Below are 13019 nucleotides of genomic sequence, written 5' to 3' on the forward strand. Positions count from 1 at the left end.
CATGATTATTAAAAAAATATTTTATACATTTTTATAATAAAATTTAAAAATATATAAAATATAATATAATATAAATTAAATATAAATTAAATTTTAATTTTAATTTTAATTTTTAAAATATAAATATAATTTAATAAAATAAAAAAAAAATTATTTTTTACTATCCACGATACATATAATATCATATCCCCGTCCAATCTTTTTATAAACAAATATTAAGATATCAATTATCTGCAAATAATAATAATAGATACTCATAGATATAACTATCCATTTAGCTAGGTATATCTGCTAAAAGAAATTATCTGTCCAAAAAATTAGTGTCATTGATGGAAAAAGAAACCTATAAGAGATCCAATTCCTTAGGAGTATGTTGTATTTAGATTTTTGCTCACTGCACTTCATAATTACTGATTGCAACCTCATAATTTTTTTAGAATGACCTTTTTATAATGGTGACTCTTTTGATTAGTTGTTTTAAAAATATATCCGAACAAGTTTTCCAAAATTCCTGAAACATGATTTCCAAAATAAAATTTCTGGAATAAAATTTTGATACAGAATATCTGAAATAGAATTCTAGAATAAGATTTTTAAAATATATGTTATACATCTCGAAACAAACTTTCCACGATAAATTTTCTAGAACACGTGAAATGTTTTATTGAATGAATGAGCTTTCTGGAACAATATTTTCTAAAGTTATTAGAGTGACAATTGTGATGTGGTGCAGTAAGATAAGAAAATGATCTATTTAAATTTTTTTTGATTCTGCTACCTCCTTACATACACCACCTAAGTGACAGAAGAAGAGATTTTGTCTCTGTCTTGTTCCAAATCGTCCAGATTATTAACTTTACTAATTTCCTCCACGGACTTGTAAGTGTAAAAGCATGCACATATTAGAAAATAAACGAGATTCAGAACTTGAATCCCGCTAAGAAGATAAAAGTAGCACTCCAATCTACCCCTGTTCAGGTTCCTATCAGGTAACCAGTTCCTTTCCTTGCCAGAATACTTGTGAACCAGAGAGACCATAACTGTGCCAACATAGTTCCCAATAGCAGTAGTTATGCAGTTCAGAGCTGCAGCAGTGCTTCTCATGCTCTCAGGTGACTGGTCATACAGAAATTCCAAATGGCCAACAACCATGAAAACTTCAGCCACCCCATGCAGACAATACTGAGGTACCAACCAGAACACACTTATGGGAATAGTTGCATTTGGACTGTCCAATAAATGGTACTCAGCAGCAACTTTTTTTCTCTTGATTTCCACCCATGCTGAGACTAGTGTGGCTATGATGCTAACCACAAAACCTACTCCCATTCTTTGCAGGGTTGTGATTCCTGAAGGGTTCTTTGTGAACCTACGGATGAATGGAACAAAAAGGCGTTCGTAGAGAACAACACCTACCATCAAGGTTACAACAGTGAAAATGCTCATGCTAGCCGGGGGGATTTGGAAGGTGTGAAAGAGGTGTCTATCCATTGTGCGAGCCTGCAGAATCACAAAATTATGAGACGATGATGCAGCTATCAGCAAGATTCCTGAGGCCCAAATCGGAAGCATTCTAATGATGGATTTTAGCTCCTCAACTCTGTGCACCGTCGCTAATTTCCACATGTCTGGTGCTGCATTTGGATCTCTCCCTTCTTCTTCTTCTGTCACAATTGCAGCCTTGTCCAAACATCTGCACATATCTGATTGTTGATTAGGTTTGATTATGAAATTTGAAACTAGCATGATATTGTTGAAGTGACGTACTTGAATTGATGAGAGTGTAGAAGCCTTCCTTCCGAGGAAATAGCAGCGTCTAGCTCCCAATTTTGGTACAAAAGCTCGTGATCTTGAGGCAAAGCTTTCTTTCTGTTCTTTACAGCAGCAGCAACTACCTGTGCCAAACGAACCATTGGACTACCATTTGGTTTGACGGTTCTGTAGAGTGGTGAGCCCAACACAAAGACAATGATGGACATGAGCATGGCAATGGTCGGAATTCCGAGACCCCAACCCCATCCCATGTTGTCTTGGATGTAAACCACAATGGTCAAAGCACTGAGAGAAGCCAACCCCATGCAGAAGGAGTACCAATTGAAGAGGTTCCAGTTCCTTGATGCTACTCCTGTTTTGGTCATGTCAAATTGGTCTGCTGAAAAGGTGACAACACAGGGTCTAATGCCCCCTGTGCCAAGAGCTATGAGTAAGAGAGAGATGTAGAGTATCCATAGCTGAGAGGATGAGGCTTCTCTGCAGTTCACCTGTGTTGAGCATGCTGGGGGGCGCAGATGGGGTAGTATAGCTGATAAAGTTATAACAATCAATCCCTGTATCACGAAATTACACTGAATTCATAAACTTTCCAAAATTCTGGTAAACAAAGTAAGAATTTAACTTGAAAGTGATAGTGAAATTGTAGAAAGAGGGTAGTGTAAGAAACCAGTTCATAGATGAACGAAGCGACAAGAATGGTCCAAAAACGCCCAGCGAAGGAGTCAGCGATTAGAGCACCAAAGAGAGGAGTGAAGCTAGAAGTTCCAGCGAAAGCAGTGAGCAAGTTGGAAGCAGGTACCAATGGCATGTTCAGCTGTTGAGTCAGGTAGCTTATCATGTTCGCATGAAAGCCAGAACTTGCAAATCTGTCACAAAATTCATTTCCTGCACAACTCCTAGTTAATTAATCTTGTTAACCTAATAATTATGTTTCTACCTCTAACCTAACAATGTTCTTATTCTTATCTAAATAATATTACTTTATTTTTTCACCATTGTCCTTTACTTTAACATGATTTAATATAGATAATCAATTAATATATCATTATATATATTTTTTAAAGAATTAATTATTTACACTAAATTACGTCATAGAATAAAAAATAATAGTAAAAAAATAAAAATCATAATATAATTTTTCTTCTTATCTAGCACAGTTAATTAATTCAATAAATCTATATTTGTATGAAATTATATATGTTTTATATTGATTTCTGGATAATAAATAAAGATTCGTTTTATCCTTTTAAAAAAATGAGGATTAGCATTTTGACATGGACAAGTACAGATCTTTTTCTTATTATAAGATATCTATTACATATGTTTTATTTATTACATTATATACCAATAAATATATATATTACTTTTCTCTATTCGTGAAACATTTTCCTCTTGTCACAGCACAGCCAACACTAACATACACTGATTGGCTTTCCCTAGGACTGCATCAATGCATTATTGGCTCTTTAATATATTATCTTTATTCATTTTTTATTTGTTATAAAAATGATTAAAAAATAATTGATTTCTTTTTTGAATTTGTTAATAGATCTGAATGTAGTAAGAGAAAGTTTGACTAACATTTCTTGTGATTTTTTTCTCTGAGTAAACTACCGTTGAAAAGGAATAGTACTGTTACATGATTCTTAAGTTAAAAACAAATAAATTCTCAGAAGTGTAATCTGGTAGCCAAATTATTCCTAAACTAATATATATATATATATATATATATATATATATATATATATATATATATATATGATTTAAGTGATAATGTTAACATAAGGTGCACGACCAAAATAATAATGACAATAATAAAGAACAAATAAAGGAGAAGAATAAATATTTTTAATTTAAAAAGTACATGATGAAAATAAGAGAGATAAAAAATAAAATTAAATTGTAATGTTAACATACGTTTAAAAATAAAAGCAAAGCTGACGAACAGTTCGGGAAAGAAGAAGAACTGGGTGCGAAGAAAGTGAAAAAAAGAAGGTATGTTTAGTTTTAAAACAATAGAATAAATATCAGAAAAAAAAAAGTAAAAAAAATTAAATCGTACAATATTTTAAAAATGATAAATATATATGATTAATTACGTATCTTACAACGTTAACACAGAGAGTTGTTTATTATATAATGGATTATTTATCATTGTATAGATGGTAATGTACTAACTAAACAATCCATTATGTTTACGTAATGAATTATTTTCTTTTTACAGTGGTCGTTTTTTTACTTCTTTATTCATCCATTTTGAGATCTCTTTATTTCTGTGTTCTTCCATTCTTTTTTTTTTTCTTTCTTCTTTTTCGTGCAACCAAATATTAAATTTAAATATAAAAGTAAAGCAATAAAAAATTCCAAACATTGTTAACAAAAAACATTAGAGATGAAGGTTTAATTCACTATTCCCTGTATTGAATATTGGAATGTAATGAGTAAAATTGATGATTTGAATAGTAACAGATTGATCGGAAAAAAAGAAGGTTTGAGGAGGAAAGTGCAGAAATGAAGAAATACCAAGGATGAAGGGTAATGTTCTGATGCCTCCTCGTCGACGGTTGTTACGGTGTAGAAGCTCTTCTTTCTCCGCCACCTCGCCATTGTCTCTAATGTTAATGTTTTTCTCTGACTCCATTTTAACATCTGTTTCAGCATATGCCATACACTCGCCGATGTTGTCTATAGGTCTCTCAATACACCTGGCACTGTAATATATATAGAGAGATTAAGATTCATGTACCCGATATAAAATTTAGAATAAAAAATTTCTTTCCATTTACTTTCTTTTAAAGATTAAATATCTTTTTGGTTTCTTAACTTTCAATGAATGTTGGAATTAATCTATTTTAAAACTTTGTACCAATTTAGTTCTTCATCTTTTGAAATACATGAATTTAGTTTTTTTAATTAAATTTTGTTAAGTTTATTTGACATTTTAAGCGCATTTCATAATAGTATTTGATTTAACATTAAAACAAAATTGTGTCAAACAGTATAAACAACTCAAATACAATCCTGAGATGCGTACGAAACATCAAATAAACATAACAATTAAAATGACTAAATTCACGTATTTCGAAAGATAAAAAACTAAATTGATCTAAAATTTCAAAATTGACTAATTTCAAAATTCACTAAAATTTAAGAGAATAAAAATATATTTAACCATTTTTTTAACTAAACATCTACTTCCCTTATTTTATCTTTTCTTCGTTTTGGCTTTTTATCCTTTCTATCAAACTGGGGCATAAACATAATGTGATAGTTACATTACCCAACTTGTCATACTGACTACTAGTTTAACTTAACATGCAATAAATGTTGTTGATTTTTTTTTTATAATTTTAAGATACTATTTTTTTTTCTCAATGTAAACTAAGAAAAATATTTAACATTTTGAAAAAGAAACAAAAAGAAAAAGATTTAACTATTATTTATAAAATTTTAGCGATGGATATTTATTTTACATAATTTAAATATTATGATGTCAAGGTTGTATGTTCATAATCTTCTTTTAAAGTTTGAAAAGTTTTGTAACCTTTTATGAAGTCGAGTTTATTCAACTTAACAATTAAGCTTAATAAGAGATGTCACACAAGGGTTATTCTTAATGTTCATTAATGATGGGTTTTCAACTTTAATACTGAGTTACACCAGAATATAAAAAATGTTACAAGTAATAAACTATAACTGTTAGTGAAATTACACCTACACACCAATGATACAAATTAATTTATAAAGTAAAATATTATATTTATAGATTTTGCTTCACATGAAGCATTATATTTAATATTATCTTCCTTAATAATACAATAAATATAATAAATTTTCTTTTCCGCAAAAACAGGGTCGTAGTGACATGGCTTCTAAATGTGAAACTAAAATAGGAATCAAAATGACAAGCAATAAAAGACAGTATTTTTGGGTAAGTAAATAATGTTAATTACGATTACGTCCTTGCTTACGTTTGCAACACTTTAAGTTTAATCAGGATCGAGAATATGTTGTGTCATTGGAATAAGATCAAATCTTTTGATATGATGACAATTTTAATTTATGTGTTTTGGATACAATTATGCAGTTAGTAGTTAGATTAATTAATCCTCCCAAGAGATTGAGGTTCATAGTGTCTGCTGCATAGTGTTGTCCGTGACACATTGTTGAATACAAAATACCATATATATTTCCAAAGAGAGAAAGATTATACATGCTAATTTGAAGAAGTAACCATTTATATTTTCGATGTTCGAATTGAGATTTTCAAACAATTTCAAGGATAATTTTGTTTTTATAAAAAAAAAATTAAAATACTTATAATTATTTGTATTTATGTGATTGTACTTATCGATTTTCATTCATTTAAAAAATTCAGGTAACTTTTTCTAAAGATAGCCTAGAGATTAAATCATATAATAAATTAAATACTTTACAAGATAAAATAAATATAGTATCTTTCGATAAACAAATCATTGTTAATATAATAAATATTTAAATAGGGTAATGTCCCATTTAATAAAATATTAAATATACGTATGTATAAAATATTATATTATTGGTTGAATTTTGTCGGCAAAAATTTATTGGTAAAACAAATTTAGTGATGAATTTTATCGATGAGTTTTAAAATTTTAATTATTGACAAAATAATTATTGGTAATAAATTTGTTAGTAAAATATGGTAGTAGATTAGAATTTTCATTATCGATAAAAATATTCATAAGTAATTGATTTATCGGTAAATTAGATTTTTTTATTATTGATAGATATTTTTGTCTAAAAATTATTTTGGAAAAATTAGTTTCAAATCTATTGTAATAAAATATGTCGGTAAAATTAGTTGATAATTGAGTTTTTATTAATTTATTGATAAATTTGGTGGTAAAAGTGTTTTTGTAAAATTTCACAGTAAATTCAACACTAACTGGATTTTTTTAAATGTATTCGATAATTTAAATTTTGTTACATCCATTAGTAAATCCATTGTTACTTGTATTTTTTTAAAATTCACCAATAATTATGTTGATAAATAGACATAAAATTTGTTTATCAAATTTAGTGAAATATCTATTATAAATTAATTAGAAATAGGTGAAAAAAAAAAGAGAAGAAGAAGGAAGAAGAGGATGTGATGAAAACAATAGTAAAGACAATCATGAAGGAGGAGGAAATGGACAAAAGAAAACAAGAGGACGACAACGAAGAGATGATAATGACAATGGAAAAGGGGGAGGAGAAAGAGGAAGAAGAAGAAAAAAAAAAGAGACCAAATCACATTATTTACCAATGAATCTTATCAACAATCAAAATTTCTCAATAATTATCAATAAATATTTATCGTAAATTTTATCTAATTTGAATACTTATTCACATGCACATGAAAAATACATGAGAACCATAATTTTAAGAACTTAAAAGGTCAAGACCTTTTTGTTGACATGACTCCAGGAAATTATAACGATGATAATCTAATTTGTTGTGAATTAGAGTACAACATTAAACAAAATTCCAAACTTGTAACCAAGTGAAAGAAAAATCCTCTACTAGGAACATGGGTGAGATAATTGAGATTGACCCATTATCAAAATCAAGACAAGAAGATGATACATTTAAAAAAAAAAATTCAGGTTACAGAATTATGGATAGGAAGACAGATAAACTTGTTGAGTAAAGTCAACAAGAATAATCAAAGATAAATGTTCTTTGCAGAGACACCGGAGATTGGAAAGGATATTGATTAGGTTCATATTATAATTTAGCTTATAATTTAGCTTGGACTAAGAATTATAAAATAACATTTATTAATATTTGTTTAGAGTTTTAACTTTTAATATTGAAAACACAAATCAAAGATAACTTTCACTAAATACATATTTAATTCATAAAATTATATAAGTGTGAAAGTTAGCATTCAAGTGAGAACCAAGATGAAACAAACAACAATAATTGAAGAACATTGAAAACATATTGACGGAAAGAAAAAAAAACTTCAAAATAAAAAAGAAATAAGAAAATGTAGAAAACTTAAATGATTGTAAGAAGAGTTTCATTTAATGATGAAGTCCTCGTTTATATATAAACGTTAACGGTGCATCTTTTCTTGGTTAAGCTTGCATTCTCCTTTCTTTGACTCTTGTTTTGATAATTTACACTTTTGACTTGTTGTTTTCTAGTTGCATTTTTTGCTTTACCTTATCATTTGTCTATATTTTCTTTAAAGAAATCCATCTATATTTATACTATTTACACCACATAAAAATAACATTTCTAAAGTAATATTTTTCTAATTATATCTTCAAGAAATAATAAACAAAGAAAATAGGATTTTTTTTCATTGCAAGAGAATTTTGTCTAAACACATTTCTATTAATTCTTCTTGGGATTATATGTTATAGGTTATTTTTTATTCTTCGTTCTTAAACTCATAGAGAAAGCATATGGATCAAGTCGTTACGATGGAAATGACAGTTAAGGGTGAAGTCATTTCCCACCCGGCTGGTTTCTCTTTTTTTTTTTAAAAAAAACAATGTCGTCATTGAAGACGACAATTTATTTTAATTGAAAAGTGAAATTGTCCTCTAACATGACTACTTCACTTTTTGAAGGTTTTTTTTTCAAATTTCTACTATTTTTCTTTTTTATTTCAAAATTTTCAATTTTCATTATTTTTTCTTTTTTTTTTTAATTTTTGGTTTTCATTATTTTTCCTTGTTTTTCTAATTTTTTAGATTTCATTATTTTTTCTTTTTTATTTTCAAATTTTTCTGTTTTCATTATTTTTCCTTTTTTTCAAATTTTTCGATTTTGATTTTCTTTAATTTTTAATTTTTCAGTTTTCATTATTTTTCCTTTTTTTCAAATTTTCCAGTTATCATTTTTTTAACGTTGCAGTTTTATGTATTTTTGTTTAAAATTTTTCACTTTTTTTAACGTTGTTGTGCAGTTTTATAATTTTTTTTACAAATTTTGTTAGTCATAGAGATTATATTGATTTTATTTGTAATTATTTTTATTGGTACAATAAATTAACTTAATAAAATATATTAGATAATAAAAAATTACATAACAAAAATAAACTAGAAAATTGAATAAAGCAATAAATTACTGACGATAAGGACAGTTGTCCCTATCATGTTCTTCATTTCTACAATATAAACATTTACTTCGTATAAGACATGTATTAATTAAGTTAATTGAAAGATTTTTTTTTTAATTTGAAACTAGTGTCTACAAATTTGTTTAAGTTCTTGTAGGGGCCTTACATTCAAAACGAAGTTAATCAGTTGATTGTGATTGACATCCCTCTAGTGGCTAAAGCAACAGTCCCTGTAATTTGCTTCGCGACAGTCGAAATCCATCAGGCGGATAAGGTCATGCGTCAATTTGGTTTAAGATAAAACATACCACTTGACCCGATTAACCTGGATCAAGTCCACAGGGATGACTTGAGGGGGAGAAATGAAAGAGATTGGGTGGCACATCATCACCAGTGGATTGCAATTTGGAATGACCGATAAAATCGGGTCATTCAAGGTACACCGTTTAGCGGAAATGACCATTTGTGTGATGAAACACCCTACATGCAGTGGTACATCAACCATACTATCTGCTATATATCTCCAAATATTGAATCTTTCGACGATGAGGTCAGTTTTACTACAATGTTGTACATCATTTTATCACGCGTACTTATTCATGGCAATGACCTTGCTATTTATTTTACAGTATGATATGTCACAAGAACCTTCCCAACCTGCTTCACAACCCTACACTGGTCATTCGGGTCTTCTCCAGATTTTATATGTCATCCCTAACAATTTTTTGGACACTCGTCTATGGATCATGGTCAAATGTTTGGACATTCACACCATTAGTTTGGCAGCCCATCAAACGCCCAATTCCAACATGTCTCTTCCTCGTACGGTTTCTTCCTGCATCAGTCAAGTTATAGTGCTAGTCAAGTTATAGTGTTGGTTCATCACAGATGTTTGGCACTTCAGCCATGACACCACCATCTGCCTATTATCCAGGATCTTCATCATCAATGTCATTCTATCATCCGCCAATGTTTTCTCAAACCCCACAAATAACGGTTCACCATCTCCAATTTTCTCAAAGTCATCAATATGAAGATGATGATCATGATGAATCACACCAACAAGACCAACCAGACCCAGAAGACGACCTCCATATGGAACTGGAGGACATAAATAATTTTCTACTAACTTAATTATTGTATTTTAATTATTAATCAATGTTAAAATATATTAATGTTTATTTTTATTCCATTAATGTTTTTTACTATTTATTCTTCCAATAAGTTTAAATTAAAAAATAATCAAAATTCATTAATTAAAAGAAAAAAAACATAAAAAGTGAAGTTGTCATGTATGAGGATGATTTTTTTTTTTCTAACACACAAATCGTCCTATGTAAGGATGACATTACTTTTTAAAAAAAAAAAAAACGGCTGGGTGAATGACGATTTCATCTGTAAAGTCGTTCTCCACCCTGACGACTTAATCTTATTTGAAAAAAAAAAATTAACAAACCCATATTTAACAAATTCACTTCAAACACTGAAATAAAAAAAAAACAAAAACAGGACATTCTACAAACAAAACAGAAGATATAGTGTTTTTTTTAACCTTTCATATATATATATATATATATATATATATATATCCAACAGTAGTCGATTCCAAAGACGTGGAATGAGATGAGATTTTATCAGCACAGTTTTTGATAAAACCAACTAGATTCTAGGTTTTCAATTCCGCTTATATTCTAAAACAGATTTCATGATGATTGATATTTAGAACCAACCCTACTTAGATTTATACCATGAACTTGCATAATGTTAATGGGGGAATCATCTCTGCAGATCCAAGCTTTCATTTTGCAACACTTTTTTTCTTCTTCTTTTTGTCCTGTAGAATGCCTTTGCATATTATCTCTGTAATATGCAAAGCATTTTGCAACATTCCTTTTTTATAACAAGTTTTTTTTTTTCAACACACCGAATTATCTTCTTTATGTTCTCCTTGATTATTTTTATCTCCCACTCATCAATTTAAAAAATATTACATCGTAATTTAAATTTATTCATTTTAAATTTTAATTCTGACATAATTATAAACTTACAAATATTTGTTACAGTTTGTAATTATAATGGTTTATACATAAATATTCGTCTTGTGCAACATAATTATAACTGTTATTTCATCCCTTTTAACGAAAAACAATAGTAAAAATAAAATTGAAATTAAAACATATATAACAAAATGTTTTTGAAAAATGAAAAATAAATATTAAATTAATGTGATAGTAATTATATCGAAGAGCAACTTGAAACTTAACCTTATTAGTTGTTGCCATAGAGGGGGAGTACGAAGTGTGATGGTGGTGTGTCCACAATGGATAAGAGACAGAGTGAGTTAGATTCTAACATCAACCTTAAACCTTGTCCCTTCATAAACACATTTCATGAACATTAAGCCCCCAATCTGAAATGGCAACCCTTCCATTCACTTCCTTCTTCCCACTCACACTCTCATCTCCATCTTCATCTTCATCTTCCAAGCTCTCAACTTTACATGCTTTCAGAGCCTCAACTTCCCAGTATTTTTCCACCCAGCACACACCCAGAAGGGAATTCTTGAAGGGTCTTGCTTTGATGCCTCTTCCTCTTGTTGTGCTGAGAGAGCCACCCCCTTCACATGCCAGAGAAGTTGAGGTTGGATCCTTCCTCCCACCCTCTCCCTCCGACCCTTCTTTCGTTCTTTTCACGGCCTCTCCCAAGGACACTCCCGCCCTTCGAGCAGGTACATGGATTTAACACATTGTTTTATCATTGCATGCTTATGTATCTGAGCATCACATTGTTTTGCTTCATGTGCACGGACAATTTTTTATTCTGATCATGATGTTTCCAAGAACCTGAATAATTTGATAGGCTAAGGAAGCTATGATTTTGATGACTCTTATGCAGACAATCCGGCTCGTTAATTGATAATTAGGGTTTCGCAAATGATGAATTCTGTATACATAGATATTTGAGAGAGAAACCAAATCTCAGGCATTTGATCTTGCCTACGTTGTTCTATGCAATTGATAGTCTAGATTTAGTTCTTTGCAGGAAATGTGCAGCCATACAAGTTTCTCCTTCCCCCAACTTGGAAACAGGCTCGTGTAGCAAACATATTATCTGGAAATTACTGTCAGCCAAAGTGTGCAGAGCCCTGGGTGGAGGTTAAGTTTGAAGATGAAAAACAGGGAAAGGTTCAGGTAGTGGCTTCGCCTTTGATTCGCCTCACCAACAAACCCAATGCAACAATTGAGGACATTGGTACCCCAGAAAAGCTCATTGCTTCTCTTGGCCCATTTGTCACTGGAAACACATTTGATCCGGAAGAACTCCTTGAGACTTCAGTTGAAAAGCTTGGTGATCAAACGGTACATTTCTTTCCATGCCTATGTTGTCGAAACACTTGTGTTTTTTGCTTTCTCATGTTAGAGTGTCGTTTTACTAGTAATATTGCTGATTAGGAAAACTGTTATGAGCAATTATTAGTGAGTAACATTCTGAAATGTTATCTGCAGTACTACAAATATGTGCTTGAAACTCCTTATGCTCTAACTGGCACACACAATCTTGCGAAAGCAACAGCAAAGGGAAACACTGTTGTTCTGTTTGTGGTTAGTGCCAATGACAAGCAGTGGCAAACTTCTGAGGAGACTCTAAAGACAGTGCTTGATTCCTTCCAAGTTTAGTTTTCTGTCAGAGGTAGATAAGAGAAGTTTACCTGCAGTTTATTTCTTTCTAGTTTTGTTTATACAAGAATACTCAGCAATGCATTGGTCACCATTTCAAATTTTGTGTTTGGAGGTTGAATCATGTTTGACTGCTTTAACTTTAGAGCAGTATGGTTTTTTTCTTCTTCTTTGTATATACCTCATTGAGTAAATGACATATGTTTTGATTGCCTTAAATTCTTAATTTGTTTATCTTTGTAACCAAAAACTAGAATTGAGAAAGAAGATAAGTAACAACTAGAAGAAGAGAATAAAGATGTTCAGTGCAGTAGCCGATTCATTGACTTCATTTGCATTTGTGCTATAAGTAGTTTTGTTGATTTTTCGCTATTCATTTTGTTGATGTGTGTATTTGGTCGTTAATCAATGTTGGATTTCATGTTGCTCAGATAAGTTTGTACAAGAGACATATTTTTTCCTGTATGTTC

General features: G+C 30.1%; 2 protein-coding genes across 3 annotated transcripts; one reads left to right on the top strand and one right to left on the bottom strand.

The window, feature by feature from the left end:
* Positions 1-638: 638 nt before the first annotated feature.
* Positions 639-4452, bottom strand: LOC146888867 (protein NRT1/ PTR FAMILY 3.1-like). Of its 2 annotated transcripts, none has more exons than XM_085671420.1 (4): positions 4297-4452; positions 2441-2658; positions 1768-2327; positions 639-1693 (listed from the first exon to the last, which is right to left on the bottom strand). In XM_085671420.1, exons 1-4 carry the CDS (start codon positions 4439-4441, stop codon positions 796-798), a joined length of 1821 nt encoding a protein of 606 aa, XP_085527546.1. In that variant the 5' UTR covers positions 4442-4452; the 3' UTR covers positions 639-795. The 2 variants fall into 2 exon arrangements, with proteins under 2 accessions (XP_085527546.1, XP_085527550.1); XM_085671424.1 differs by having other exon boundaries at positions 2441-2587; positions 4297-4427.
* Positions 4453-11183: 6731 nt separating this feature from the next.
* PPD6 (thylakoid lumenal protein (Mog1/PsbP/DUF1795-like photosystem II reaction center PsbP family protein)) lies at positions 11184-12768 on the top strand. Its single transcript, XM_028064990.2, has 3 exons — positions 11184-11600; positions 11915-12231; positions 12379-12768. The coding sequence occupies exons 1-3, from the start codon at positions 11288-11290 to the stop codon at positions 12547-12549; spliced, it is 801 nt and encodes a 266-aa protein (XP_027920791.1). The 5' UTR covers positions 11184-11287; the 3' UTR covers positions 12550-12768.
* The last annotated feature ends 251 nt before the right edge of the window (positions 12769-13019 follow it).

This window comes from Vigna unguiculata, chromosome 1, assembly GCF_037176805.1.
Source record: "Vigna unguiculata cultivar grain cowpea cultivar isolate G323 ecotype 2 chromosome 1, ASM3717680v1, whole genome shotgun sequence".
In the NCBI taxonomy this organism is placed as follows: Eukaryota; Viridiplantae; Streptophyta; class Magnoliopsida; order Fabales; family Fabaceae; genus Vigna; species Vigna unguiculata.

Excerpts from the sequence above, each read along its gene's own strand:
- LOC146888867 (XM_085671420.1), bottom strand. The coding sequence starts at position 4,441 with ATGGCATATGCTGAAACAGATGTTAAAATGGAGTCAGAGAAAAACATT. Across the intron at positions 2,659-4,296 it reads AACATTACCCTTCATCCTTG|GAAATGAATTTTGTGACAGA; the intron begins GTATTTCTTCAT and ends GGAGTTGTGCAG. Across the intron at positions 2,328-2,440 it reads CTTCGTTCATCTATGAACTG|GGATTGATTGTTATAACTTT; the intron begins GTTTCTTACACT and ends TTCGTGATACAG.
- PPD6 (XM_028064990.2), top strand. The coding sequence starts at position 11,288 with ATGGCAACCCTTCCATTCACTTCCTTCTTCCCACTCACACTCTCATCT. Across the intron at positions 11,601-11,914 it reads CACTCCCGCCCTTCGAGCAG|GAAATGTGCAGCCATACAAG; the intron begins GTACATGGATTT and ends AGTTCTTTGCAG. Across the intron at positions 12,232-12,378 it reads AAAAGCTTGGTGATCAAACG|TACTACAAATATGTGCTTGA; the intron begins GTACATTTCTTT and ends TGTTATCTGCAG.